General features: G+C 39.7%; 4 protein-coding genes across 4 annotated transcripts in view; all 4 read right to left on the minus strand.

The window, feature by feature from the left end:
* Nucleotides 1-3,614, minus strand: part of LOC149113238 (uncharacterized) — a 35,207-nt gene extending 31,593 nt beyond the window's left edge. Inside the window, exons 1-3 of the mRNA XM_089288086.1 lie at nucleotides 3,458-3,614; nucleotides 3,194-3,272; nucleotides 2,328-2,372 (exon numbers count right to left, since the gene is read on the minus strand). The gene's annotated coding sequence lies outside the window, so the exon portion shown is untranslated. The remainder of the gene's footprint in view (nucleotides 1-2,327; nucleotides 2,373-3,193; nucleotides 3,273-3,457) is intronic.
* Nucleotides 3,615-4,532: 918 nt separating this feature from the next.
* On the minus strand, nucleotides 4,533-16,893 carry LOC149113241 (uncharacterized). The gene is made up of 4 exons (XM_089288098.1): nucleotides 16,557-16,893; nucleotides 13,916-14,230; nucleotides 12,182-12,427; nucleotides 4,533-10,588 (listed from the first exon to the last, which is right to left on the minus strand). Exons 1-4 carry the CDS (start codon nucleotides 16,891-16,893, stop codon nucleotides 10,269-10,271), a joined length of 1,218 nt encoding a protein of 405 aa, XP_089144224.1. The 3' UTR covers nucleotides 4,533-10,268.
* A 2,117-nt stretch (nucleotides 16,894-19,010) lies between these two features.
* On the minus strand, nucleotides 19,011-22,614 carry LOC149113242 (uncharacterized). Its single transcript, XM_089288105.1, has 2 exons — nucleotides 22,278-22,614; nucleotides 19,011-19,342 (listed from the first exon to the last, which is right to left on the minus strand). Exons 1-2 carry the CDS (start codon nucleotides 22,612-22,614, stop codon nucleotides 19,011-19,013), a joined length of 669 nt encoding a protein of 222 aa, XP_089144231.1.
* Nucleotides 22,615-24,483: 1,869 nt separating this feature from the next.
* LOC149113243 (uncharacterized) overlaps nucleotides 24,484-26,861 on the minus strand; it is a 15,921-nt gene continuing 13,543 nt past the window's right edge. The window contains exon 11 of the mRNA XM_089288101.1: nucleotides 24,484-24,824. Coding sequence (XP_089144227.1) covers nucleotides 24,505-24,824 — 320 coding nt within the window. The 3' untranslated portion in view covers nucleotides 24,484-24,504. The remainder of the gene's footprint in view (nucleotides 24,825-26,861) is intronic.

Below are 26,861 nucleotides of genomic sequence, written 5' to 3' on the forward strand. Positions count from 1 at the left end.
CACTTTTTCACTCATACAGGAAGGTTGTTTTGTAAAACAAAGTTTAAAAAGCAGATTTCTAAGTGCTATATATAAGTGCGCTTGGACTTAACCACCTAGATTCGCCTTGATAACAGAATATATGATGGGAAGTCATTCTTGACTAAGGAGAACACATTGAAAACGCAACGACACGAAGGGATATGATTGGCCCCAATTAAAAACGCAACAATTAACGGTCATTTTTCCATTTTGGATTTGTATTTGAAGAAAAGTTAGTCAGGGAAATCATGTGATTATCGTGACGCCATCGTGTTCGAAAAGCTCCGTTTTCAAAATGTTTTCCGTCCACACGAAAACGAAAAGCCGGCGTTTTCAAATTCCTGGCTTGAAGAGCGTTTTCGAAAAGCTCCATTTTCGTGACGGATTAGTGTGCACTGTAGGCCTAACCGTAGAAATAAAGCTGCGTTTTCAAATTTATCCGGCCTGAGAAATGCTTATCCTGGACTCTTGTTCAGCTTTTATCATAATAATATGTGTGAATAGATTAATTTGATAACTCAGCATTTTTCTTCGGCAAATTCACCTTGGGCTAATTAATTCTTCAACCAAACTTCAACTATTCTTCCGCAAAGCTGGCAAAATTCATCAGTACTGGATTAGGTCCTGAAAGTGATATTTACAACAAAAAGAGGCATACTCTTGAACAAAATTCAAAAAGAGGAAAGAATCTTTCGCTGTGTCAACAAATGTTAATAATTAAACGGCACCTTTTCCGTTAATGGCTTTAGCGTGGAAAAGCGAAAATATACTGTTTCTAGTTAATTCGCGAACTAAACTTACGTTGCTAAAAATCATATTTAGTGAAGTTCTAAATTGTGACTCAGGACGTGTTTTTCATGCAGTTGCTTTCACTAAAGGTTTGCAGTAAGTTTTTCTTTTGAATTATTAAAAATAAAAAAGGAAAACTTTGTAAGTTGAGTAAAATTAGAATTCATCAGGGATGTGTCATTTTGTGGTTTTAACTCATTTATATATCGAACCTCTACTTCGTTTGGAACTATTTTTCGGTAAATTACAAAAACACTGTTTGTCATTTCCCAGTTTCAATGACCTAAAAAGCTTAGTTTTCTTTTTCCTGCGACAAGATATCGATCGAATTTACGAATCCAAAGAACACGATCAAATGTTGTTTTTCAATATAACTGATGAATTAAAATATTTGTGGCTTTTCGGTTTCATTTGTGAAGTTTTGCGGATGTATAATGAACTCAATAGAGACCTTTAGATCCACGTTTACCGCAAACGTCAAACTGCGGTTTGAGGTTGGACGTTTGCCGTTCGCCATTCGGACGTAAACAGATTTAGATTGAAGTCAATTGGAGCAAATAGAAATCATCCTGTCAATACAGTAGAAATTGTCAAAATAAAGCCGAATTTGAAAAAAACATGTTTTCTAGTATGTGTAGTTTTCTAAAGAACTAAAGCATCATAAAACACACATTCGACTTAAGCCGCCCCCATATTGGATTTCCACTTAGGATAAGTGCCTTTCTTCAAATAACAACAAAAGGCTAGGTAATTGCTTATTTGCCTGAAACACTCATCCGATTTGTAGAAAAAGGGTCACTTTATTCGAGTTCGGCATTTGTACGTGGCATAAAATACAATTCAAGGCAATAAAGCTTGTGGTAAATGACTTACGTGAAAACCTACTTCTTGACGTTCAAAACGCGAGTCGAAAACCTCAAACGTGACGTCTGGCTCTGGTCACGTGATTCCTAGCGGTTAGCCATTCGCGGGAATCTAAAAGTCTCTAATGTATTATTTACCCGCGTGAATAGGTAAATAATATTTTTATTATGTAATGACCGTTGATTTTGTATTGCATGGGAAATATTGTTATATACTTGTTTGCTTCGTTCATCTGAGGTCCGATAACATTGCTCTAGCTTTCTTTTGCAAAACATAGTTAAAAAGGGAAGTGTATTCAATGCTTTCTTTTATGGAAAACCACCTGTCAATAGCACTTAATTGCTTTTCACAAACGTGACAACAAAAGGAGTCAGTCGTGTAACGTAGTTGTTATAAATAAGTATAAATAAGTTGAAGCAAACCTGAAATTCTCAGCTAATCTTCAACGCAACGAAGAATTAAAATCGCAGATTGAACATCATTGATTAAGAAAGAAGAAGCTTGCGCACGCACAGTTCCAACTCGCTTTGGGTTAATTGATTCACAATTCTATTTCCGGGCTGTGGAGAAATGGGAAGCCGTATGTGGTCCAGTGTCCGCATTTATAAATTTTAATTCTTATTTCGAGGAATAAATATAATCCATTGACTTACAGAAATGGAAAAGAGTGCACTTCTGTCCGCAGTCCTGGGTTCAAACTGGAGGGGAAAAAATACACTTTTTTTCAACACCTTTGTGCAGTTTTGAAGAATTGCTTGTTTATCGTGTCTCGTTACTACCACCCTTTTTAGCGTGTCAAAAACTATGCCACAGACTCGTTTTGACAATTCGAGATATTTCAATGTATTGGCCAAAATGGGCGATGAACATGCTTAAAAACAGCTGCTCCAACGTGAATGTTTTCTGTCATAATTTGGTCAAGAGCAAAATAAAGTCTCGCTGTTTTATTCTTAAACAGAGGCTGTATCGCGGAGAGGTGTGGCTCCCATTTGAAAACGTCGGGAATACTCGTCAAAAAAATTGAATTTAACTAAAGCAGACCAATATGGGCGTGTCTCGAGCTTTATTTGACCTCTAAATACTTAAAACGAAGAAGGGTTGAATATATCAAATTGTAGAAACGAGGGATTTCATGGAGGTACTGGAAATTTTGGCATCTAGTGTTAGGCAAAGGAGCCCGGGCTTGTAGACCGGACTCCACAGCTAGCTAGAGAGCTGCGCAAATCGAGCCTAAAAACGGAAATGAGAGCGTTTTTTAACTGTCATTTCTTCGAGTGCACCCTAAAAGATACATTGACAGCTAAAACTAGTGGCATTTCGTCCTGAACACTCCAAGTGAGACCAAAAACCTTGATTTACACCCCAAAGTGAGAAGACGAACATCCCCGACCTTTTCATATAGGATTGTTCCGTAGCTGTATGTGTCCTTGATGGAAATACAGCTGGAAAGTTTATGCCGTCTGTTTTGTTGCTGCGACTATAGAGTCTAAATACATAACAATTCTAGTTTAACACTTACGAGACTTATGAAACCGTATAAAGCTTGTTCCTTTTCTTTTCGCTTGTGCTATGTTATAGACAGTGAACGTTGTGTATCTCTGAAAAATATGAAAATTTTGTTGTCGTATATAAATTAGGGGCATTTTCCGTGAGTAATTACCACAGCATGCTATAAACGAAAAGCTAATGGTTTTTAGGACGAGTAACTGTAAATCACTAGCTACTAAATCCATTTTGGTTAATGCTAGGAGAGGCATACTCAGTAAAAAGCTGTTTTGCCCACCTTCTCTTCAGTTGTTCCTTTTGGCCATGAGCTCTTGTCAAATGTCAAACACAGCTAAATGGAGAGAAGCTTTTGAATTTTCAGTGGACAAGTCCTCCTACTAAATGGCAGGTGGCTGCAATATAATGCTCTTGTTTACCTACTTCACAGACACCATGTCTGATGGATAATGAATTGTCGCATGAATAAGATGCTCATCTATTGAAATTTCAATAACAATAGCTAATATACCATATGTTTGTCAAATGTCTGGATTTTAAATTAACAGGTTTCTTGCCGGCTTCGACCCGGGAACGTTTTTTTTTAACATCAACGGTTTTTACACAGAAGTCTAAAAATTAATCTTTTTCACCTATAAAAGATTTCAGTAATGACAGAAAGCTTATTTCGAGAGAGAGCATTTGATAATTAAATGGAGTAAAACAACGCAATTAAATGTTTCAGTTGTATCGTTTTACAAGCGAACTAATTATATTATTCGGTTTCATAGAAGCTTAATTTCAAAATTCAACGGTGACAAAACGTCTTACTGGAATTTCTCAACATTCCGAAGACAAAAATTTTAAAGGGTCTTGTAAGACTTCTCAGAATCGAGTTTAGCTGAGATATAACGCGCCTCTGCTTAGTTTTCCAACCCGAATCTTCAACCAGGATCAACGGGCTCCTGCTTCAAGTAAATAAACAAAACAACAAAAAAATACAAGTTAAAAACAAAAAAAATAAATAAATAAACCCTTTCAGAGACCCTGGCCCGGTACACTGTAACGCAACATAGATTACTTGCGAATAACTCGGACGATTTTAATTTCGGACAAAAAACTGTCCCAAAATAAAATCGTCCGAAATATTTATAGTACAGTATAACACTTTTAAATAGCTCTAAAGCCACCAGTTTCTTTTATGGAGCGATCAGAGTTCGCTCCATAAAAGAAACTAGCGGCTTTAGAGCTACTTTTCGGAACTAGTTGAGACACAGTTTAGGGGCCCGAAGATACGTAACGGATTGATAGAAATTTTCTTATTTTCCCGTCGGAGCGCCACCTCGTGTGATACTAAATCAACTGAAGAGAATGAGTAACCGTTTAATTCAGTTTATTTACTTTAAAGTTTTACAGCTGATTTACATTGACCTTACAAAGCTTACAACACTTTAAACAAAAGCACGGCGAATCTTATCTAATGGCCTCCACACAATCGAGGCCACCTTTCAACAACACCAATTTCCTTTTTTTTTTTTTTTTGGTCCTCAGGGGGCCCGCGCCAAAGGACAACAAGCATTGAGTCTCGCCTGGCTTGAAAGTCATATACGCCTCATGCCCCGTCCACACTATGCCGTAGAAATTTCAAAACGGAAGTTTCACTCTGAAAACGCATCAAATGGTTACCGCCAAAATACGCCGGAGGAATTTAAAAACGTAACAGTCAACGGTCATTTTGGATTTGCGTTTGAGGAAAACTCATCCAGGAAAATCACATGATTATTGTGACGCAATCGTTTTCGAAAAGCTCTGTTTTCAAAATGTTTTTCCGTTCGCGCGGAAACGAAGAGCCGGCGTTTTCCAATTCGTCCGATTTGAAAAGCGTTTTCGGAAAGCTCCGTTTTCGTGACGGATTAGTGTAGACGGCAGGGCTAAACGTAGAAATAAAGCTGCGTTTTCAAATTCCTCTGGCGCAGTGTGGACGGGGTCTCAGTGACTCTCTTAAACTCTTGCATGGCGACTCTCGTGCGTTATCGGTGACTCTCGTCAACCTTCGTGCGTTATCGGTGGCTCTCGTCAACCTTCGTGCGTTATCGGTGGCTCTCGTCAACCTTCGTGCGTTATCGGGGACTCACGTTAACCCTCGTATATTCCTATCGAATTTGAACCTGTTCCAATTTTTCTAGCCAGTCACGAAGAGTTTTCTCCCGTTTTGCCCACACTCGCTGAGAGTTGAAAAAATACCCTCGTGTATCTCTCGTGATCAGAAGGCGACTGTCGTTTCTGTCGTTGTCGTTTGGCCCGGGCTTAAAGAGAGATTCCACTAAATAAATAATGAATAAGTGACACTAATTTTATTTTAATGTCAATGTGTTAAGCTTGATAAAGCTAAACACTACAAAAAGGTATTGAATAAATACTGATGACTGTGATGCCTCTTGGAGTTTTACGTTTACAGCTATTTCAGTCGACGTTGTCAGATGAAAGCGTCAAGTCTTCGCGACAAGACCGAATAGTAGTCTGGGTATTTGTCGGAAGTTTGCATGTTGGTGCAGAGGAAATCTACGAATTTGTATCTTTGCTCGTGAAGTATTAGCAAGGATACAATAGATTTTCCACTCATTAGACCATTTTTCTGTAGCTTTTCTTTCACTATTATAAAACGACCTTTGGTTAAAAATTCTGAAATTAAGTGTGGCGAAAAGAACATTGTTTCCAGACGTCTGAAGAGAAAGAAAGCTTAAAGCTTTGCTCTGACCGCGTTAATTGAAATAGCTGTATACTGCAAACTTAAAACTCCGGCGGAAGTTTAAACCTCATGAAGCCAGCTCGCAAAACTTCCGTTCGCTAACTAAGAGGGTCCAACATAGGTTTTTTCAATCCCGCATCCCGCTAGTATTTTTGGCTCAATCGCACCATCCCGCCCGGGTCGGAATGTTTATCTCGATTCCGCCTGATAAAGAGTCGTAGTTCCTCCGTGTAACGACTGTGATGTGTAATTTACCTCTTTACATTCCGCATCCCGCCGTCGCTCTTAGGACTATCTCGTATCCCGTCTGTCAAAAAGAGCAAATCCCGTTTTCACCGAAATGTTTTTATCCCGCATCCCGCCATTAAAAGTTTTGTCATCCCGTATTCCGCCTTCATTTTCACACTCATCTCGCATCCCGCGAAACCTATGTTGGGTCCCTAAACTAAGTGGTTAAATGCAAAACCTTTGTAAATAAGAACAATAAATGTAACAAATAGTGCTTTCATGGCATAATTTCATAATTACTACTTAGAGCTTCAGTCCCGGACAAAAGTAGTTGGGACACTTGAGCTGGATCACGTATCCCCTATACCCTCTAATCAATGTTGGAAAATGTTACGTTTTCTCAACAAAAAGGGAGAAAAATCACCTGATTATGAACATTGTAGGTGGGGGAGGGGAGAACTTGCTTCGTGTCCCAACTTTTTGCCTGGGATTTATCGTTTTCTAATCAACCAGAAATTACAGAACTTTGGAAACTTGGCCAAAAGTTTGCAGATAATACAAGTTATATTAAATGAAAGCTGCATTTGCGAAATACGAACTGAATTCCGGGAGCAAAATTGAATGGAACGTAGATATTTTCGAAAAGTAGGGAATACCTGGCGAGCGAGGTTTTTCTTTTCCCCGGAAATTCCGCAAAATGTTGTTCCATTCGCAACTGGGATTTCCAGAAATTAAAAGCGGAAGTTTTGGCCGAATATGAACTCTCACGAAAGAATGATCGGCTTTTACACTCGACTTCCTTATCCTTGACGAAGGTACTACAAAATATACGTGTACCTTAGTGCCAACCGTTTTCCTACGACATGGGAAAACGGAATTCAAACTTCCAGTTTAAGCTTAAAACGTTTTCGTTTAATAATGATCTTTAGTATTTCTATAATGAATTTTAGTATCTTATGATGTATTTTAGTATTTAATGAATTTTAGTATTTTATCATCCATTGTAATTTAATATATTTTCATTATAGTGGTTTCGTTATCGTTTTTCTCATTTTATTCTGTAAGAGCATTGAGATTTTTTAATGTAATGCGCTAGAAATAAATTATTATTATTTCGTTTACCCACGTCATCGGAAAAGGGAATTCGAACTTTTATTTTCGGTTTTTCGTTTTCCAACTACATTGAAAACGAAACTGGAACTTCTATTTTCGTTTTTCGTTTTCCCACGACTTCGTACAACAGAATTGCAATTGTCATTTCCGTTTTTCATCTTCTATTTTCGTAAGACATTGAAAACAGAATTTGAACTTCGATTTTCGTTTTTCGTTTTTGTGTTCTGTTATATTATTTCAAGACGGTAGCCTATTAAGCAGGCGCTAGCCCTCTTTGGGCTTGTATATATTCTTTCCTCCCTTACGATCCTCAAAATAGACGTCATAGTAACTATATGTAACTGAATGTACATACATACGGAGTTGTGATTACAACAATTAGCGTAAAAAAAACTGTGCAGCTATATTTTTAGAAAACTAATATTACGAATTTTTCAGCCCGCTACAAACCGCATCGAGCTGACTGTTCATAAAAGTCTTCTGTTTCGACTACCACGATATCGATATCGGCAAGGAAATGAAATTATGCTTGTACTATCACAAATCACGGAATTAAATGGCTATTCAGGTCCGATTTTTAAGTCAAAAAGTTTCAGTACAAAGGTTTTTCATGATTGATTTGGAAGATACAGTTGAACCTCCGATATGGTACCCTCTACTTATCGACCGGTCAGTGTAAAAGGAAGACTGCGGACTGACCGGGCATAAAATGCAGACTGAGGGTAAAACGCAGACTGCAGACTACAGTATATCGACGGTGTTATTTCCATTATTGATTTCTAACCGGAAACAGGGTTATTCAGGCTAGTACTGAAAGTTTGCAATGCTCCGGTTAGCCTGAATATCACTCAGGTTAGCCTAAATAACGCTCCGGTTTGCCTGCCAGTTACGGTTAGCTCGCAATGATGGAAACTACTCAGTTAAAAAGTCTACAGTCTGTATTTTACTCATGGTCTGCAGTCTGCATTTTGACCCTCAGTCTCCATTTTACCGCAGTTGCAGTCCGCAGTCTGCAGTCTGCAGTCCGCAGTCCTTATTTTACACTGACCGGATATCGACTGTTCCATCTGCAACTGACCCTCTCTTCTTGATATCATGGCGACTGTAAAACCTTTTTACACTTAGCAAAGTACTGTGCAGCCCCATATCGGGTCTTGATTACCTCGAGAAGGTCCTCATAACTATTATTTTCCTCAATGAGAAAACGGCGAACAGAGACTTCATCAAGGATGTGGTTTCCAGGTCTATTGTTAGCGACAGGAAGAACCAACATTCTTCTGTGGGTTCATGTATACAAAAGTGACAAAAACACATAAACGAAAAACGACAATCGATGTTCAAATTCCGTTTTTCAATATCTTAAAAAACGAAAGACGAAAAAAGGAAATAACAATTAGAATTCTGTTGTCCAAAGTTGTGGTAAAACAAAAAACGAAAACAGAAGTTGGAATCCATTTTCAATGTAGTGGGAAAACGGAAAACGAAAATGGAATCTCGAATTCCTTTTTCCGATCTCGTGAGTAAAACGAAAACGAAATTGGAATTTCGAATTCTGTTTTCCCCTGTCTTGGGAAAACGGCTGGCACTAAGGTATACACATTCTACAACTTGCACCTTTTGTTATTAAAATTATGACAGGTGTTTTTCGTTTTCTGCAGGAAATATTTTTTTGCATGGAATTAGCATTATTATCCGCGATCATACCAAAAACCATTTACAAATTTGATAGTTTTGATACTTTTGTCTAAAAGACCACTCAATTTGTATGAAAACGTATCTACTTTGTTAGATTTCTTCTACTCTTTAGTTAAGTAGCCATAGTAACTCAAGGAGTCTTACTTCAAGGCTAAGGGCTTACACAAAATTAACTCTGCAAAGTTTAACATTAAAATTAATCTATGGATGAAAGTCTAGCACAGGCAAGCTGTACTCTCATGTGGTACGTTCATCATACTATACAAGGTGGTTCTAACTTTTAAGTCTGTGGATGAAACCCTAGTGTGTGACCATTCAAATGAAAGCTATTGAGCAGTACTTTCATGTGGTACTGTTTAATATGTTGTAGGGGGTGGTTCTTAGTTTTACGTCTGTAGATGAAATACTAGTGTGCGATGATTCCGATGAAAGCTATTGAGCAGTACTTTTATGTGGCACTGTTTACTATGTTGTTCAAAGTGGTTCTAACTTTTAAGTTTGGATCAAATACTAGTGCTTGACCATTCAGATGAAAGCTACTGAGCCGTGATTTTTATGTGGTTCTGATTCTAACATGTAACCCAACAGTGTGACCGGCACGACTAACTCCAAATAATATCAAGGGATTTGGAAACGTTTAAACCGAGACCGTTCTTGGATCATGGATGACAATGTGGCATGAGTTTCGTCCGCCAATCGCTTGTCGTAATTACAATTAACATAATACCATAATATTTATAAATACCATAATAATTCGATTTAGGGCCCCGGACGCCTGTTTACTTTTGGTAGCTCAAAGGTGGGGGTGGGGGAGGGGGGAGGGGTGCTTTGGGCTTATTGGATGGCGGGCGCTCTTTAGGAATGGGTTGCTTATATATTTCTGTTTATGACATAAACAGTGGAATGTGATTGAACAGTGACGGGTAAAATGACTTGACAACTGTAACAAGCGGGGCTTGATAAGTCCAATTTAATGTCTTTGGTAATATTACGCTCAGATTAGAAAGCGGATTACATCATTCACTCGTCTAATCAGTGTTTACTATGTCAATGTCTTTAATTCCACTTTCACAACGGTGCCTCTTGTTGGAATAGGGGACGTGTATTAGAAAAGGACAATGAATAGGGAGGACTTGTTAGAAAGGGGCTTTTTGGAAGGAGAAGGCTAAATCGAATCATTACGGTATTAAAAGAGAGTTAGCATGTTCTGTTCTCAATCACCTATTTTGTAAAACACTTGTAAGGCGGTTGTAAGGCGGCGCTTATTGGAAAGAGTGCGCTAAATCAAATTATTGCGGCATTAAAAGAGAGTTAGCATGTTCTGTTTTTAATCACCTATTTCGTAGAACACTTCAATGTCAGTAGGAGTGAAATATCGGCCTCCAGTGAAAAACCCACAATCACCAGTTGAATATCCTGAAGGAACGGAGTATGTATGGCCGCAATAAGTATACGAATTTGACTTGCTCAAAGCGTTGTCCGATATGTAGATGTCAAAGCTATAACCAAAAGTGGGTCCGTAGGAGCAGTGATACATTGCGTGTTGTTGATTTTGATACTGAGTCAGCTTGACAGGATTATATCCATCATTGTTGTAAAGCGAGAACAGGAAAGCTTTACTGGCAGAAGTATAACCGCAACTAGAACCTGAATTGGAAACAAAAGGTTAACAATTCTGAGCATTTCGGTTGAAAAAAGAAACAGATATATACAGAAACCATATTGCATAAAGAGTTCTTTCGAACAGAACAACTGCAGCAACAAAAATAAGTATTCAGCGTGGGGACCCGATCTGTTGGCAAAAGCGTTCAATTTGCGTTACGCGTGATAGAGCAGTTTCAATTGTGAGTCGACTGGTAATCAGGAAATTACTTCTTTTTCCCTACGGTTTGAGATTGGCTGAGTAGTCCAATTGGTAAGCAATTGGTTTAGTTTTACGACACTCAATTGAAAAACAGCTCTAACACGAAAGAAGTTAGTGGATTTATATACCCGGTTTATATACCTTCTTGACGTCTGAATTTTCAAATACACGAAATGAGATGGCGACGTTTTGGGTTACAGCCGGTGAGATAACCGTTTTAGAAGCCGAAGGGGTGTTTTAGTTGAAACAAGACTGATAAGCAACTGAGAAGCCCGGAGACTGATAGAGAGAGGTCGATTTTCTGAAAGCTTTTGATGGTTTACAACAGGACATACTATAGAAAATTCTCCGAACTCAGCTTCACTACTCCGATTTTGTGAAATATGATGCAACTGGGTCTTATTCCGTCAGCATTATCTTTTTGGAAGCCTAGGAAACCAAACGGTCGTAGCTAACTACAGCCAACTGCCGTAGTTTGGAACCCCGGCGGTTCTATACAAAGGACTGAGAACAAACATTGGGTTCTGGCTTGAACCAATTTCGCACTTTTTTTCGTCTTCTCAGTGCAGGATATTAAATTACAATATTTAGAGAGGAAGCCACGTCAGCCTTAGCTGGTTTTCATGCGGGTCATCTATCCTGGTCGAATTGGAATTTGGAGATGCTGGTTTTTGTGGAGGGAGGAAAACCGGAGAACCCGGAGAAAATCCTCGGAGCAAGGCGAGAACCAACAACAAACTCAACCCACGTATGACACTGGGCTGGAATCGAACCCGGGGCACATAGGTGGGAGGCGAGCGCTCTCACCAATGCGCCATCCCTGCTCCCCAAATTAGCACCTTTATAACAAGCTCCGCGTCATACTTATTGAAACAGGATATATCAGCCGAGACACTGCCCCTTTAAGTCTCAAGTCTTTAAGTCTTAAGGAGACGATAGTTCTAATTAACAATTAGATTATGAGCTCGAGATTTCTTTGAGGTGATAGTTCATGAGGCCAAAGGCCGAATCAACTATCACCTCATAGAACTCTCGAGGTCATAATCTAATTGCTTAAGTAGAATTCTAACTGAAATTTCTCTCAAATAACGATTTCAATTATTTCCGGTCTTAGCATTAAACTGCACCCGTAAGAGAATTCGTGCGGACTGAATTGTCAATTTGACATTTGCAGTTGTGTACATCGTAATTAACACTTACAAATTTCGAGCTTTTGAAATTCAAGAAACCGTAAATGCAATCCTTTTAGTCTTCTCAGGAATTGGATTTTTCATTTGTTTCTAGATGTTCACTTACAACTTCGGACAGTGTTTAATAGCTCAGCCAATCAGATTACAGCATTTACATTAGTATACTAGTAGTAGAATGATACTTACTGTGCCAGGACACGTCAGTATATCCACCAAATATGTAACTGCCGGACTTAATGATGGTCACGGTGGGTCCCTTTCCGTCACAGTTGCTGTGGAATGTCGATGCAGCCGAGCCGTCTGTCTTGGCATGCCAACAACGCACAAATCGATCACGCCCTGGACTCAGAAGGACTGGGTCTAAGAAGGACAACAACTTCCCCAAGTATTGGTTGTAATCGAGACCGTCGAGAATGACGGACACACTTAGGCCTGGATAGAGGAAAGAGTATAAAACCGGTATGTTAAAGTATTAAAGTCGTCTCTTTGACGTTTGTTTAATCCATTAAATCCCTAGGGTGATCAAGATCTAATTTCTCATCACAATACCAATACATTATCAAGCAAACAGGTAATGAGAATAGTTAAAATCATCAGCTAAGTGGAACCGTCTTGATTTACCAGCATATTCTCAGAACTGTATGGCTCTCAGTAAGAGGAATTAACAGTTTGAACTGAAAAGGTTAACAGTGCTAGTGATATGTTCTTTTTCATTTCGTTCTTGAATTAAACGATTGGTTACTTGCATATCAGCAAATATCTCATGGTTCGATTTAGTGACCCGGGCGCTTATTTCATACTTTCGGTAACTCAAGGGGGGGTGCTAATTGGAGAGCGGGCGCTTATTAGGGACGAGACGCTTATGTCTTTCTTTTTCTCTTCAACATAAACATGGAAATGTGATAAGGCATTTCAATGGACAACAATAGTCACTGTTTTACTTGAGAATTGTAAGAATAGAGGTTCGCATAGTCATAACACCATTTGCTTGTTTAGACCAAGTCGATGCTTTCAATCTTATGCTCCGAAGAGAAATGCGATAGTCAATTCCAGCTGTGCCCATACCCCCACCCCAGGTCCTACTCCCGGGAATTAGGTTTTCTGAGAACAACCTGGAAATGCCCAATGGCTGGAACAAACCAGTTGCTCAAATGCCCCGGGGTAGTGGCTGAATTTGTTTTCTTTTTTCTTCGTTTCTGATCGAAGCTAATTCATGCCAAATCAAGTCCTAGCTTGGTCTTTTTTTGCATGCCGTAATGGTGAAGGCAAAATACATTATAGGTCACTCCGTAGGATCTAGAGTCTCATTTATATTCTGTCTAGCAGTATTCAGTACGAAACTTACCGTATCGACAATGCCGCATGTAAGGTGAAAAAGCGCGATGGTCAAATGCCCTGGGGTAATTGTGTAAGGCTGATGCCCGACACCCGGAATTGACACAGGGGGAAAATGCTCCACTCTTTCCCGGGGGAATGGGTACATATGGAATTAACTGATGCATTATTTACTTGTCTAATCAGTCTTTACAATCATCTCTTCGATGCCAATGTCTTCAATGTGACTTTCGCAATGAGGGCACTTCTTGTAAGTCCGGGGAGGAGGGGGAGACTCCCTTTTATGGGTTATATAGGTATGTGCGGCCTGAAAGGGTAGGGTTTTTACCCTTTCTGGTCATAAATAGTGTATGGTGTTTGCACTCTAGTCTTGAACTAGGTATTCTTCTTAAAAGAACCTACTTTTCAGGTCATAAATACGGTAGGAAAAATCGCGGATTTTGGTCATAAATAGGGTAAGGGTTTAGGGAAGCGCGCCACACACCCCCACCCAATTTTTCTCCCCCGGGAGTTGTAAGGTAAGGTTTCTTGGAAACGAACCATTACCGCATTAAAAGAGAGTTAGCATGCTCTGTTTTTAATCACCTATTTCGTAGAACACCTCAATGTCAGTAGGAGTGAACCCATAGCCTCCGGTGAAAAACCCACAGTTACCAGTTGAATATCCTGAAGGAACGGAGTATGTATAGCCGCACCGTGTATACGAATTTGAGTTGCTCAAAGCGTTGTCCGATATTTTGATGTCATTGCCATAACCAAAAGTGGGTCCGTAGTTGGAGCAGTGGTACATTGCGTAACTCTGATATTGATACTGAATCAGCTTGACAGGATTATATCCATCTTTGTTGTAAAGCGAGAACAGGAAAGCTTTAGTGGCAGAAGTATAACCGCAACTAGAACCTGAATTGGAAGGAAAAGTTTTACAAATTCTAAGTATTTCGGTTGAAAAAAAAAACAGAAATAAAGCTATCATATACTATAAAATAATCTTTAGAAGAAAAGAAACAACAAAAACAAACAAATAAATAAATAAATAAATAAATAAATCAAATAAATAGGCAGCGAGAGGATCGAATCTGTTGGCAACGGCTTTAAGGGTGATATACCTTGATGACGCCTGAATTTTCAAATGCGTGAAATGGGATCGCGACGTTCTAGGTGGAAACTCTTTCCATAGTCGAAAAAGTGTTTTAGTTTGAGCACGACTGATAAGCAAGGGAGACGTCTGGAAACTGACAGAGAGATTATCTTTCTGGAAGCTTTTGGTGGTATACAACAGGACATCTTATGGAAAATATTTCTAACTCAGATTCACGACTCAGGTTAGGTAGAATAGGATGCAACTAAGTTTTGTTCTGTCAGCATCATTGTCGGTTAAACATTGTCTTATTGTAAGCCTGAAAAAAACAAAAGTGCCTGTAAAGCCCCGTCCGGTTTCATTTGTAACCGCATCTTTCTCGATGCGGTTACGCCTTCCGTTAAAAAGGCGACGATGGAATAATAAATGAAACTGCATCTTTCCAAAACGCTGTCGAAAGTGGAGCGTTTTGAAAACGATACGGTTTCATGTGCCGTGTAAACGGGGGTAACCGTGTCTTTTTGAAAACTGCTTCCGTTTGGCGCGAAAATATCACACTGTATCGCTTGGTGTACGGACTCCCAATCGACATTTTTTGCACTTTTAGCGACTTTTTATTCGTTCGTTATTCTCAAAAGAAGCTCCACCTCGTCGTCAGTCCAAACCAAATTACTGACATCTTTACGCTTCGCCACCTCTGAAACAAAATGGCGACTCTTCAAGGTATAATCGTCTCCAGATCTCTGGCAACAAAACATGTCGCGGCCATGACGTAACAGCCAAAAAGGCGGACAAATCCTTTTCGTGTGAAGGCTTCGAAACCGTATACTTTTTGATATGGTTTTGACAGGAGATAGCCGTGTCGATTTGAAACCGCGTTCGTGCAAACTTAGCCTAAGTTTAGCAATGCAATTGCTCTGCACGTACGTTATAAATCTTGGTACATTTCTTTGCCATTCTTTGCAAAATAAGAACGTGAAATGATCAAATTCAGGTTAGTCTGGAGAACGTGAACCACACAGCCACATGATTTTTCAAATTTCTTATTCGAAATTAACGCTGCCTCGCAGAATTATTCAGTTTTGAGATAGTTCTGCCAGTAAGAGACAACCTTAAGTATAACTGATTTAACCCGAGTTTCGTAGGTAAAATGTAAATTCGTTTTTCAATCGACAGTTCGAGGCCGTGCTGCCATGGTTGCTAAAACTCGCCATTTACTCTATTTGAACTCGCTACGCTAGCTTTCTGAAGAGTGCTACCATAAGTCCTCGCCATTTCCTTAAGGTAAGGTAAGTTGAATTAAGTTAGTTGTCTAGATGCTTTTATACACGTTAGTAAAGTTCGTTCGTTTCTCCGCTCAGTCAGTCCTCTGGACGCGCCGACCAGAGCAGACTGGTAAGATAGTAATTAGAATGTTACTTGACTTGACCTTTCCCTAAGTTGCGCTAAATTTCTTAATTTCCAAATGCCGTCTAATATCCATAAAGCAAAATTCCAGAAAATTGAGAAAAACCAAGTGAATCGTTCTTAATTTTTACTTCTTTTGTATCTCAATCTCGAATGACTTGGAAATACAGTATACAGTATATAGTTACAAAAACAAAGAGGTCTCTTTGTTGGCGCTACATGAAGTGCATTGCTCTGATCGATTTACTCATTCTGAATTGAGCCACTCTAGCTTGGGAACTTTTCGTCGCCTAATTGAAACCGAAAAAGTTTGCCCAAGACGAAAGCTAGTCTGCTTTACACGACTCAGGGCCACTAGATCGGGTTCTCGCAGCCCTACGCGGGTGTGTGGACGAACAATCACGATACTTTTAGCTGCAAATGAGATCGAAGCGACTGTGCTCGCAGAGTAGCTGCGAAAGATCTTCAGAGAAATCGAGGATTTCCCCTATGAATTAAGCAACCGGATGCGATTTGAGGTTGATTATGCGAAACAGCAAAGTCGTGCAACATCAAAAATCGTGTTAATATCGGTTCCAAAGCTGAAATACGTACATGTACAGGTATTTCTTAAACAAGAAAAGAGTAAGACCAATGGTTAAACAAAAGTTAAAATTGAGGGGTTTTTTTTGGCCCTATTACAAGATAATGGAGCAAGGTTTTGTCAAGCTCCTGGTGATAGTTAGGTCTTATGATACTTACTGTGCCAAGACACGTCAGTGTATCCACCAAATATGTATTGGCCAACTCTAATGATGGTCACTGTGGGTCCCTTTCCATCACAGTTGCTGTGGAATGTGGACGCAGCTGAGCCGTCTGTCCTTGCATGCCAGCACCGTACAAAGTAACTCCGCGATACGCTCGGAAGAGCTGGATCTAAGTAAGTTATCAGCTTCCCCAAGTATTTGTTGTGATCGAGGCCGCCAAGAATTGCAGATGTTGCGAGGCCGCCTGGGTACGAGAGACAAAAGGTCAAAGCAACTACAGTCACACTGCTGGTTTTCACTGTCATGCCATCAATAATAAAGATTTTAACCATTCAATAAGTTAAGTCAAGAATCTGATATGATAGATTATTGATTTATAAACCACAAAAACTTGTGGTCTATTGCTTAAATATACAACCTCGCAAAGATTTAGACCTGTATGTTTCTTCAGTATGTGCATACTGAAAAGGATAACAGTGATATGTTCTTTTTCATATATCGTTCATCAATTAAACGATTGATTATTTGCATAACAGGAAATATTTAACTATAAAACACTGCGACAATATGGAAAACGTAAAACCATTTTGGTTTAAAAACAACGACGACGTTTCGACGTTCGCTTAACGTCATTATCAAGTCAACTGAGTGAATAAAATGGGTACAAATGTAAATATAAACTGAGAATTCCTAAGAAACACGAATGCAAAGAAAACATGATACAAAAATTCTAAAAAGTGCTAAAATATATATAATATAATCTCTTCTTCTACGAAGTAAATAATTCATGCTTCGATTTTAGTGACCCGGGCGCTTATTTCATACTTTTGGTAACTCAAGGGAGGGTGATAATTGAAGAGCGGGCTCTTATTAGGGACGGCGCGCTTATTTCTTTCTTTTTCTCTTAAACATAAACATGGAAATGTGATAAGGCATTTCAATGGACAATAGCTGGTTTTCACATGACGTCACTAAAATTCGAACTACAAAACTATTGATCTTCCTGAGATTTTACTTAAATGATGTATAAGACCAGCTGAAGACTAATATTCATACAAATTTTCGCTCAATAACAGTTACTTTTCACTTGAGAATTTTAACAATAGAGGTTCGCATAACCATAACACCATTTGCCTGTTTAGGCCAAGTCGATGCGTTAAATCATACGCTCAAGAAAGAAATGCATTAGTCAATTCCAGCTGTGCCCATGCTGCGCCCCCCCCCCCCCCCAAAAGGCCTTCCCCCGGGAATTAGGTTATTTTGAAAACAACCTGGAAATGCCGTACGGCTGGAACAAACCAGTTGATCAAATGCCCCGGGGTTGTGGCTCAATTATTTTTTTTTTTCGTTTCTCATGTTACTTTCAATACAATCAAAGCCAATTCAGGCCAAATTAAAAGTCTTAGCAAGGTCTTTTTTTTTAAACTTTAATAGTGATGAAAAAACACAATATAGGTTATTCCGTAGGATCAGGAGTCTTATTTATGTCCTAATTAGACGCTTTCATTACGAAACTTATCGTATTTGACGATAAACTGGTCATTAAAAGAAGCGACAATGCTGCATCACAGCCAAAAGGAGGAAATGGTCATGAAGGTCGGTAAACATCGAGAAAGCGAAAAAAAAAAAAAACAAACAAACAAACAAACAAAACAAAACAACAGGCTAACATTTATGTTTGAAGGTCCTTGACCCAGGACATCTGTTGTTTTATGCTCATTGACTATGCTCGAATTATATAATCGCAATGCTGCTATTGGTTAATTGTATGAGCACACATAACCAACTTTTGTATTTTGGCAGGTTTTGTGCTGTGTCAGCCCCCAAAGAACTTTGCCAGGTTTCCTAACCATTTTCCCTTCATTAACTATGGCTGCATGTAAGATGAAAAAGCGAGATGGTCAAATGCCCCAGGGTAATTGTGCAAGGCTGATACCCGACCCCCGGGATTGACATTGTGGAAAAATGCCCCACTATTGCGGGGGGATGGGCACACATGGAATTAACTGATACATTGTTTACTTGTCTAATCAGTCTTTACTATCATCTCTTCGATGTCAAAGTCTTCACTGTCACTTTTGCAATGAGGGCGCTTGTTGTAAGCCCGGGGGATCTGGGTGCGAGGAGACTCCCTTATATGGGCTATATAGGTACGCGCGGACCGAAAGATAGCGTTTTCAGCCGTTTTGGTCATAAATAGGGTGTGGTGTTTGCACTTGAACTGGGTATGCTTTTTAGAAGAAGCTACTTTTTCAGGTCATAAATAGGATGGGAAAATCGCGGATTTTGGTCATAAATAGGGTAAGGGTTTTGGGAAGCGGACCGCGCACACCCCCACCCAATTTTTCTGGGAGTACCCCCCTGGGAGTTGTAAGGCGGCGCTTATTGAAAGAGAGCGCTAAATCGAATCCTGATTACGGCATTAAAAGAGAGTTATCATGTTCTGTTTTTAATCACCTATTTCGTAGAACACTTCAATGTCAGTAGGAGTGAGATGAAGAATACCCCCAGTGAAAAAGCTACAATGTCCAGCTGAATATCCTGAAGGAACGGAGTATGTATAGCCGCAAGTGGTATACGATCCTGAGTTGCTCGTAGAGTTGTCCGATATGTGGATGTCGTGATACCCACCAGCACCAAAAGTGGGTCCGTAGTTGGAGCAATGATACATTGCGTATTGTTGATTTTGATACTGAGTCAGTTTGACAGGATTATATCCATCATTGTTGTAAAGCGAGAACAGGAAAGCTTTACTGGCATAAGTATAACTGCAACGAGAACCTGAATTGGAAACAAAAGTTTTACACTTTCTAAGCATTTCGGTTGAAAAGAAAAACAGAAATAAAGCTACCATATATTGTAAAGTAATCTTTAGAAGAAAAGAAACAACAACAACAAAAAAACCAAATAAATAGGCAACGAGAGGATCGGATCTGTTGGCAAGGGCGTTAAGCGTGATATGCCTTGGTAACGACTGAATTTTCAAATGGGTGAAATGAGATCGCGACGTTCTAGGTGGAAACTCTTTCTATAGTCGAAAAAGTGTTTTAGTTGGAGCAAGAAGATAAGCAAGAGAGAAGTCTGGAGACTGACAGAGAGAGATCGCCTTTCTGGAAGCTTTTGGTGGTTTACAACAGGACATCTTATGGAAAATACTCCTAAGCTAACTCAGATGCACGACCCACATTTAGTAGAATATGATGCGACTAAGTTTTGTTCTGTCAGCGTCATTGATAAACATCTTATTGGAAGATTGAAAAAAAAAAACAATGATTTTCGAACTTAACGCTGTCTAACATAATTATTCAGTTTTGAGATAGTTCTGACAGTGCGAGACAAACACACATGAAACTGGATTAACCAGAAAATTCGTTTTTCAATCGACGTTCGAGGCCGTACTGTTGTGGTTGCCAAGCATTTCCATAACGTAAGTCCAAATAAATTAGGTTTCCCTTGTTAATAGATACATACATAAATAACATACATACTCTCGTGCTCATTCGTTTAATTCGTGCGTACGTTCGTACGTCCGTTCGCCCGTTCGTCCCTTCGTCTCTTCGTGCCTTCGTCCGTTCGTCCATTCGTCCCTCTGTCCCTTCGTCCGTTCCGTCTGTCCATCCGTCTTTCCGTTCGTTCGCTCGTTCGTTCGTTTGTTCGCTCGCCCGTTCGTTAGCTCGTTCGTTCGTCCATACGTTCCTATGTTCGTACATTTGCTCGCTCAGTCAGTCCTCTGGATGCGTATGACCAGAGTAGACTGGTAAGATAGTTCCTCATTTTCACTTCTTTTGTATCTCAATCTCGAATGACTTTTCGCACTACATGGGTTACAAAAACAAGGAAGTCTCTTTGTGGGCAGTACATGAAGTGCATTGCTCCAATCGATTTACTCATTCTGCATTGAAGGTGGCTAAAGGGGGAGGGGGGGAGTACCAATCACGCATCACGATGAATTTTTCCTATTAAATAACGCATCACGGATAATTTTTTTCACCAATCACGCGTCACGTAAAAAAAAAAGTAAGTACATCGCCAAGTTTACTTTCTCGACCCTAAAAGCGTCGTTAAAAGGAGACATCTGCCGATTCAACCACAGAAATGCATCGGAAAATATTCCAAACATCATTCCTCCCCAAAAATGACAATTATAGGCCAAAAAAAGTGGAGTGACACGTACAGGAGACTGGTAGATTCGGTCTGTACCCAGGAGGCTAGGCCTGGATAATCTGGGAAAGCTGGCACCGTCTGTAAACAGGAGATAAAATAGGGCGAGCGAAGCGAGCCTAGCGGGGTGGGATTTTTCCCTCACCAGACAGGCGGGCTAATTCTTCTTTCCTTCCTCTATAACACAATCAGGAGCCTGTTCACAGGCTAAGTTGGCAGATATCTTGTATACGAATTGAGAAGACGTCTACGTCCCCTTTGCCATGCTTTGATGTACAGGCAATATTTGTGTCAGAGCATTACCCCTGCAAATCCTCTTCTGCATGACAACGTTTTTATGTCTGTGGATGACATAACGTGGTTTTTTAATTCAGTTAGGTCTTTATGACGACCTTCACAAGCTAAGTGGTTCACAAACTTTTTCCTTGTGTAGCCTCTCACTGTCTTCTCGAGCGGCATAAAATGACACCAAACTCTAACGTGTCTTATCTTTTCAGCCGTTTGGGATCCCCCGGATTTGGGACGACATTCTTTCAGACCTTTCATACGATGATTGATTGACTGATTGATTGATTGATTGAATGATAGTCGGATTCGGATATGGTCTGATGCACTGCCAAAAATGATCGGTCGACAAAATAGACAAAATAACAGTGAAGCTCATAGTCCTAGTGCAAAGTTTAACTGTTTTCAATTGACTTATTCCTATTGTGTCACAATTGTTTGGACCTATAGTACCATGATGATCCACCAACATTAAAGACATCAGAGATCAAGAAGATGACGAAAAGGACCAGAAAATGGTATCACATCTGCCACGATTTATTGATCTCTTTTAAGATTCTATTCATTGTTTACTTTGAATGATTGGTATCAGTTGTAGTTGAAAGAACGTTCACTTATGACGGAAATCCAATTTACAAATCACGCATCACGTGCTTGTAAAATAGCAAATCACGCATCACGTTATGATGTCCTGTCCCGCGTCACCAGCCTAATTTGGTCTTAATCACGCATCACGCTGCTAATTTTGGGGCGATCATGCTTCACGCAAAAACCCTTTGTCACCCTCTGAATTGAGCCACTCAAGCTTGAGAACCCGTTGTCGCCTAACTGAAACCGATAAAGTTTGCCCAAGACGAAGGCTAGTCTGCTTTACGCGAGTCGCGCCGCTAGATTAAGTTCTCGCAGCCTTACGCGGGTGTTTGGACAACCAGTCACAGTACTTTTAGCTGCAATTAAGATCGAAGCGACTCTGCTCGCAGGGTAGCTGCGAAAGATCTTCAGAGAAATCGAGGATTTTCTTATGAATTAAGCCATGGGATGTGATTTGAGGTCGATTATGCGAAACAGCAAGGCCGCGCAACATCAAAAACCGTGTTAATATCGGTTCCAAACCTGAAATAAGTACTTGTATTTCTTAAACAAGAAAAGAGTAAGACCAATGGTTAAACAAAAGAGCAATAATTGAATTTTTTTGTTCTTTTACTGTGATAATAAAGCAAGTTTTTATCAAGTTCTGTTCCTGGTGATAGTTAGGTCTTATGATACTTACTGTGCCAAGACACGTCAGTGTATCCACCAAATATGTATTGGCCAACTCTAATGATGGTCACTGTGGGTCCCTTTCCATCACAGTTGCTGTGGAATGTGGACGCAGCTGAGCCGTCTGTCCTTGCATGCCAGCACCGCACAAAGTAACTCCACGATACGCTCGGGAGAGCTGGGTCTAAGTAAGTTATCAGCTTCCCCAAGTATTTATTGTGATCGAGGCCGCCAAGAATTGCAGATGTTGCGAGGTCGCCTGGGTAAAAGAGGCAAAAGGTCAAAGTAACTGCAGTCGTACTGCTGGTTTTCACTGTCATGCCACCAACAATCAAGATTTTAATCATTCAATAAATTAAGTCAAGCATCTGAGATATGATAGATTATTAATTTACATACAACCTCGCTAAGATTTAGGTCTGTATGTTTCTTCACCTGTGTTATTCGAGAAATATTTCTCTCAACTTTGTAGATAGAGCTTTGTATGGAGGCGCCGTGTTGGTGTCGCCAATAAAGTAACTATCAATTTTTATTTCTGAGTATGACAACGTCACATAAAAATCGGCAATCTCTTTAACTGTCTCTCTTTAACTGCGACAATATGGAAAACTTAAAACCATTTTGGTTTAAAAACAACGACGACGTTTCGACGTTCGCTTAACGTCATTATCAAGTCAACTGAGTGAATAAAATGGGTACAAATGTAAATATAAACTGAGAATTCCTAAGAAACACGAATGCAAAGAAAACATGATACAAAAATTCTAAAAAGTGCTAAAATATATATAATATAATCTCTTCTTCTACGAAGCAAATAATTCATGCTTCGATTTTAGTGACCCGGGCGCTTATTTCATACTTTTGGTAACTCAAGGGAGGGTGATAATTGAAGAGCGGGCTCTTATTAGGGACGGCGCGCTTATTTCTTTCTTTTTCTCTTCAACATAAACTTGGAAATGTGATAAGGCATTTCAATTTCATTTCATTTGCCTGTTTAGACCAAGTCGATGCGTTAAATCTTACGCTCAAGAGAGAAATGCATTAGTCAATTCCAGCTGTGCCCATGCTCCCTTCCCCAGCAGACCTACCCCCGGGAATAAGGTTTTTTTGAAAACAACCTGGAAATGCCGTACGGCTGGAACAAACCAGTTGTTCAAATGCCTCGGGGTTGTGGCTTTTTTTCGTTTCTCATGTTACTTTCAATAGAATCTAAGCCAATCCAGGCCAAATTAAAAGTCCTAGCAATGTTTTTTTAAACTTTAATAGTGAAGAAAAAACAATATAGGTTATTCCGTAGGATCTAGAGTCTTATTTATGTCCTATATGTCATTCATTACGAAACTTGCCGTATTTGCCGATAAACTGGTCATTAAAAGAAGCGACAGTGCTGCATCACATCCAATAAAGGGAAATGGTTATGAAGGCCGGTAAACATCGAAAAAACGAAAAAAAAAAAAAAAAAAAAAAAAAGGCTAAGATTTATGTTTGAAGGTCCTTGACCCAGGACATCTGTTGTTTTATGCTCATTGACTATGCTTGATTGATATAATCGCAATGCTGCTATTAGTTAATTGTATGAGCACGCATAACCACCTTTTGTATTTTGGCAGGTTTTGTGCTGCGTCAGCCCCCAAAGAACTTTGCTAAGTTTCTAAACCATTTTCCCTCCATTAACTATGGTTTCATGTAAGATGAAAAAGGGAGATGGTCAAATGCCCCAGGGTAATTGAGCAAGGCTGATGCCCGATCCCCGGGATTAACATTGTGCCAAAATGCCCCACTATTGCCCGTGGGGTTGGCCACACATGGAATTGACTCATACATTATTTACTTGTCTAATCAGTCTTTGCTATCATCTCTTCGATGTCAATGTCTTCAATGTCACTTTTGCAATGAGGGCGTATGTTGTAAGCCCGGGGAGGGGGGGAGACTCCCTTACATGGGCTATATAGGTATGTGCGGCCTGAAAGGGTAGGGTTTTCAGCCGTTTTGGTCATAAATAGGGTATGGTATTTGCGCTCTAGTCTTGAACTGGGTAGTCTTTTTAGAAGAAGCTACTTTTTCAGGTCATAAATAGGATGGAAAAATCGCGAATTTTGGTCATAAATAGGGCAAGAAGTTTGGAAAGCGGGCCGCACACCCCCACCCAATTTTTCTGGGTTGTAAGGCGTCGCTTATAGAAAGAGTGCGCTAAATCGAATCATTACCGCATTAAAGAGAGTTAGCATGTTCTGTTTTTAATCACCTATTTCGTAGAACACTTCAATGTCAGTAGGAGTGAAAGTATTGCCTCCAGTGAAAAACCCACAGTTACCAGTTGAATATCCTGAAGGAACGGAGTATGTATAGCCGCACCGTGTATACGAATTTGAGTTGCTCAAAGCGTTGTCCGATACGTAGATGGCATGAGAACCAAAAGTGGGTCCGTAGCTGGAGTAGTGATACATCGCGAGATGCTGATTTTGATACTGAGTCAGCTTGACAGGATTATATCCATCATTGTTGTAAAGCGAGAACAGGAAAGCCTTACTGGCAGAAGTATAACCGCGACTAGAACCTGAATTGGAAACAAAAGTTTTACACATTCTAAGCATTTCGGTTGAAAAGAAAGACAGAAATAAAGCTACCATATATTATAAAGTAATCTTTAGAACAGAAGAAACAACAACAAAAAGAAAAGCAAATAAATAGGCAGCGAGAGGATCGGATCTGTTGGCAACGGCTTTAAGCGTGGAATACCTTGGTGACGCCTGAATTTTCAAATGCGTGAAATGGGATCGCGACGTTCTAGGTGGAAACTCTTTCTATAGTCGAAAAAGTGTTTTAGTTGGAGCAAGACGGATAAGCAAGAGAGAAGTCTGGAGACTGACAGAGAGAGATCGTCTCTCTGGTAGCTTTTGGTGTTTACAACAGGACATCTTATGGAGAATACTCCTAACTCAGATGCACGGCTCAGATTTGGTAGAATATGATGTATTGAAGTTTTGTTCTGTCAGCATCATTGCCGGTTAAACATTGTCTCATTGGAAGCCTAAAAAAAACAAAAGTGCATGTAAGGCCCCGTCCGGTTTCATTTGTAAGCGCATCTTTTTCCATGCGGTTACGTCTTCCGTTTACACAGCGACGATGGAATAATAAATGAAACCACATCTTTCTAAAACGCTGTCGAAAGTGGAGCGATTTCGAAACGATACAGTTTCATGTGCCGTGTAAACGGGGATAACCGTACGTGTCTTTTTGAAAACTGCTTCCGTTTGGCGCATTGAATCGTTTGATGTACGGACTCCCAATCGATAGTTTTTGCACTTTTAGCGACTTTTTATTCGTTCGTTATTCTCAAAAGAAGCTTTACCTCTTCGTCAGTCCAAACGAAATTACTGACATCTTTACGCTTCGCCACTTCCGAAACAAATTTGCGATACTTCAAGGTATAATCGTCTCTAAATCTCTGGTAACAAAACATGTCGCGGCCACGACGTAACAGCCAAAAAGGCGGACAAATCGTTTTCGTGTAAAGGCTTGGAAACCGTATACTTTTTGAGATGGTTTTGAAAGGATATAACCGTGTCGATTTGAGGCCGTACGCGTGTTCTTGTAAACGTAGCCTAAGTTTAGCAATGCAATTGCTGTGCATGTACGTTATAAATCTTGGAACATTTCTTTGCCATTCTTTGCAAAATAAGAACGTGAAAAGACCAAATTCAGGGTAGTCTGGAGAACGCGTACGTGAACCACACAGCCACATAATTTTTCTAATTTTTATTCGAAATTAACGCTGCCTCGCAAAATTATTCAGTTTCGAGATAGTTCTGCCAGTGAGAGTCAACCGTAAGTACAACTGATTTAACCCGAGTTTTGTAGGTAAAATGTAAATTCGTTTTTCAATCGACAGTTCCAGGCCATGCTGCCATGGTTGCTAAAACTCGCTATTTGAACTCGCTACGCTAGCTTTCTAAAGAGAATGAAAGTGCTGCCATAAGTCCTCGCCATTTCCTCACGGTAAGGTAAGCTCAATTAAGTTAGTTGTCTATATGTTTTTAGACACGTTAATAAAGTTCGTTCGTTCGTTCGCTCAGTGAGTCCTCTGGACGCGCCGACCAGAGCAGACTGGCAAGATAGAAATTAGAATATTACTAGACTTGACATTTTTCTAAGTGTCCCTAAATTTCTTAATTTCCAAATGCCGTCTAATATCCAGAAAAATTCCAGAAAGTTGAGAAAAACCAAGTGAATCGTTCTTAATTTTCACTTCTTTTGTATTTCAATCTCGAATGACTTTTCGCACTACGTAGCAGTTACAAAAACAAAGAAGTCTCTTTGTTGGCGCTACATGAAGTGCATTGCTCCGATCGATTTACTCATTCTGAAGCTTGGGAACTTTTCGTCGCCTAACTGAAACCTAATCGAAAAAAATATGTAGCTGGAACTGTTTGTAACTAACATATTCTTGTATATATATTATATTTTTAGTTTTTATCCATGTAATTTTAAATTTTTAAGCTTCAGGTTTTAATTCCGCATAGTAAATTGTAGAAATGTAAATAGATGATCACCCTCATTAACTTAGTGTTAGCTTGGTGATATCCTCGGTAAA

This window comes from Orbicella faveolata, unplaced genomic scaffold (genome assembly GCF_042242905.1).
Source record: "Orbicella faveolata isolate gen_17 unplaced genomic scaffold, um_ofav_v1 contig_15, whole genome shotgun sequence".
Lineage (NCBI taxonomy): Eukaryota > Metazoa > Cnidaria > Anthozoa > Scleractinia > Merulinidae > Orbicella > Orbicella faveolata.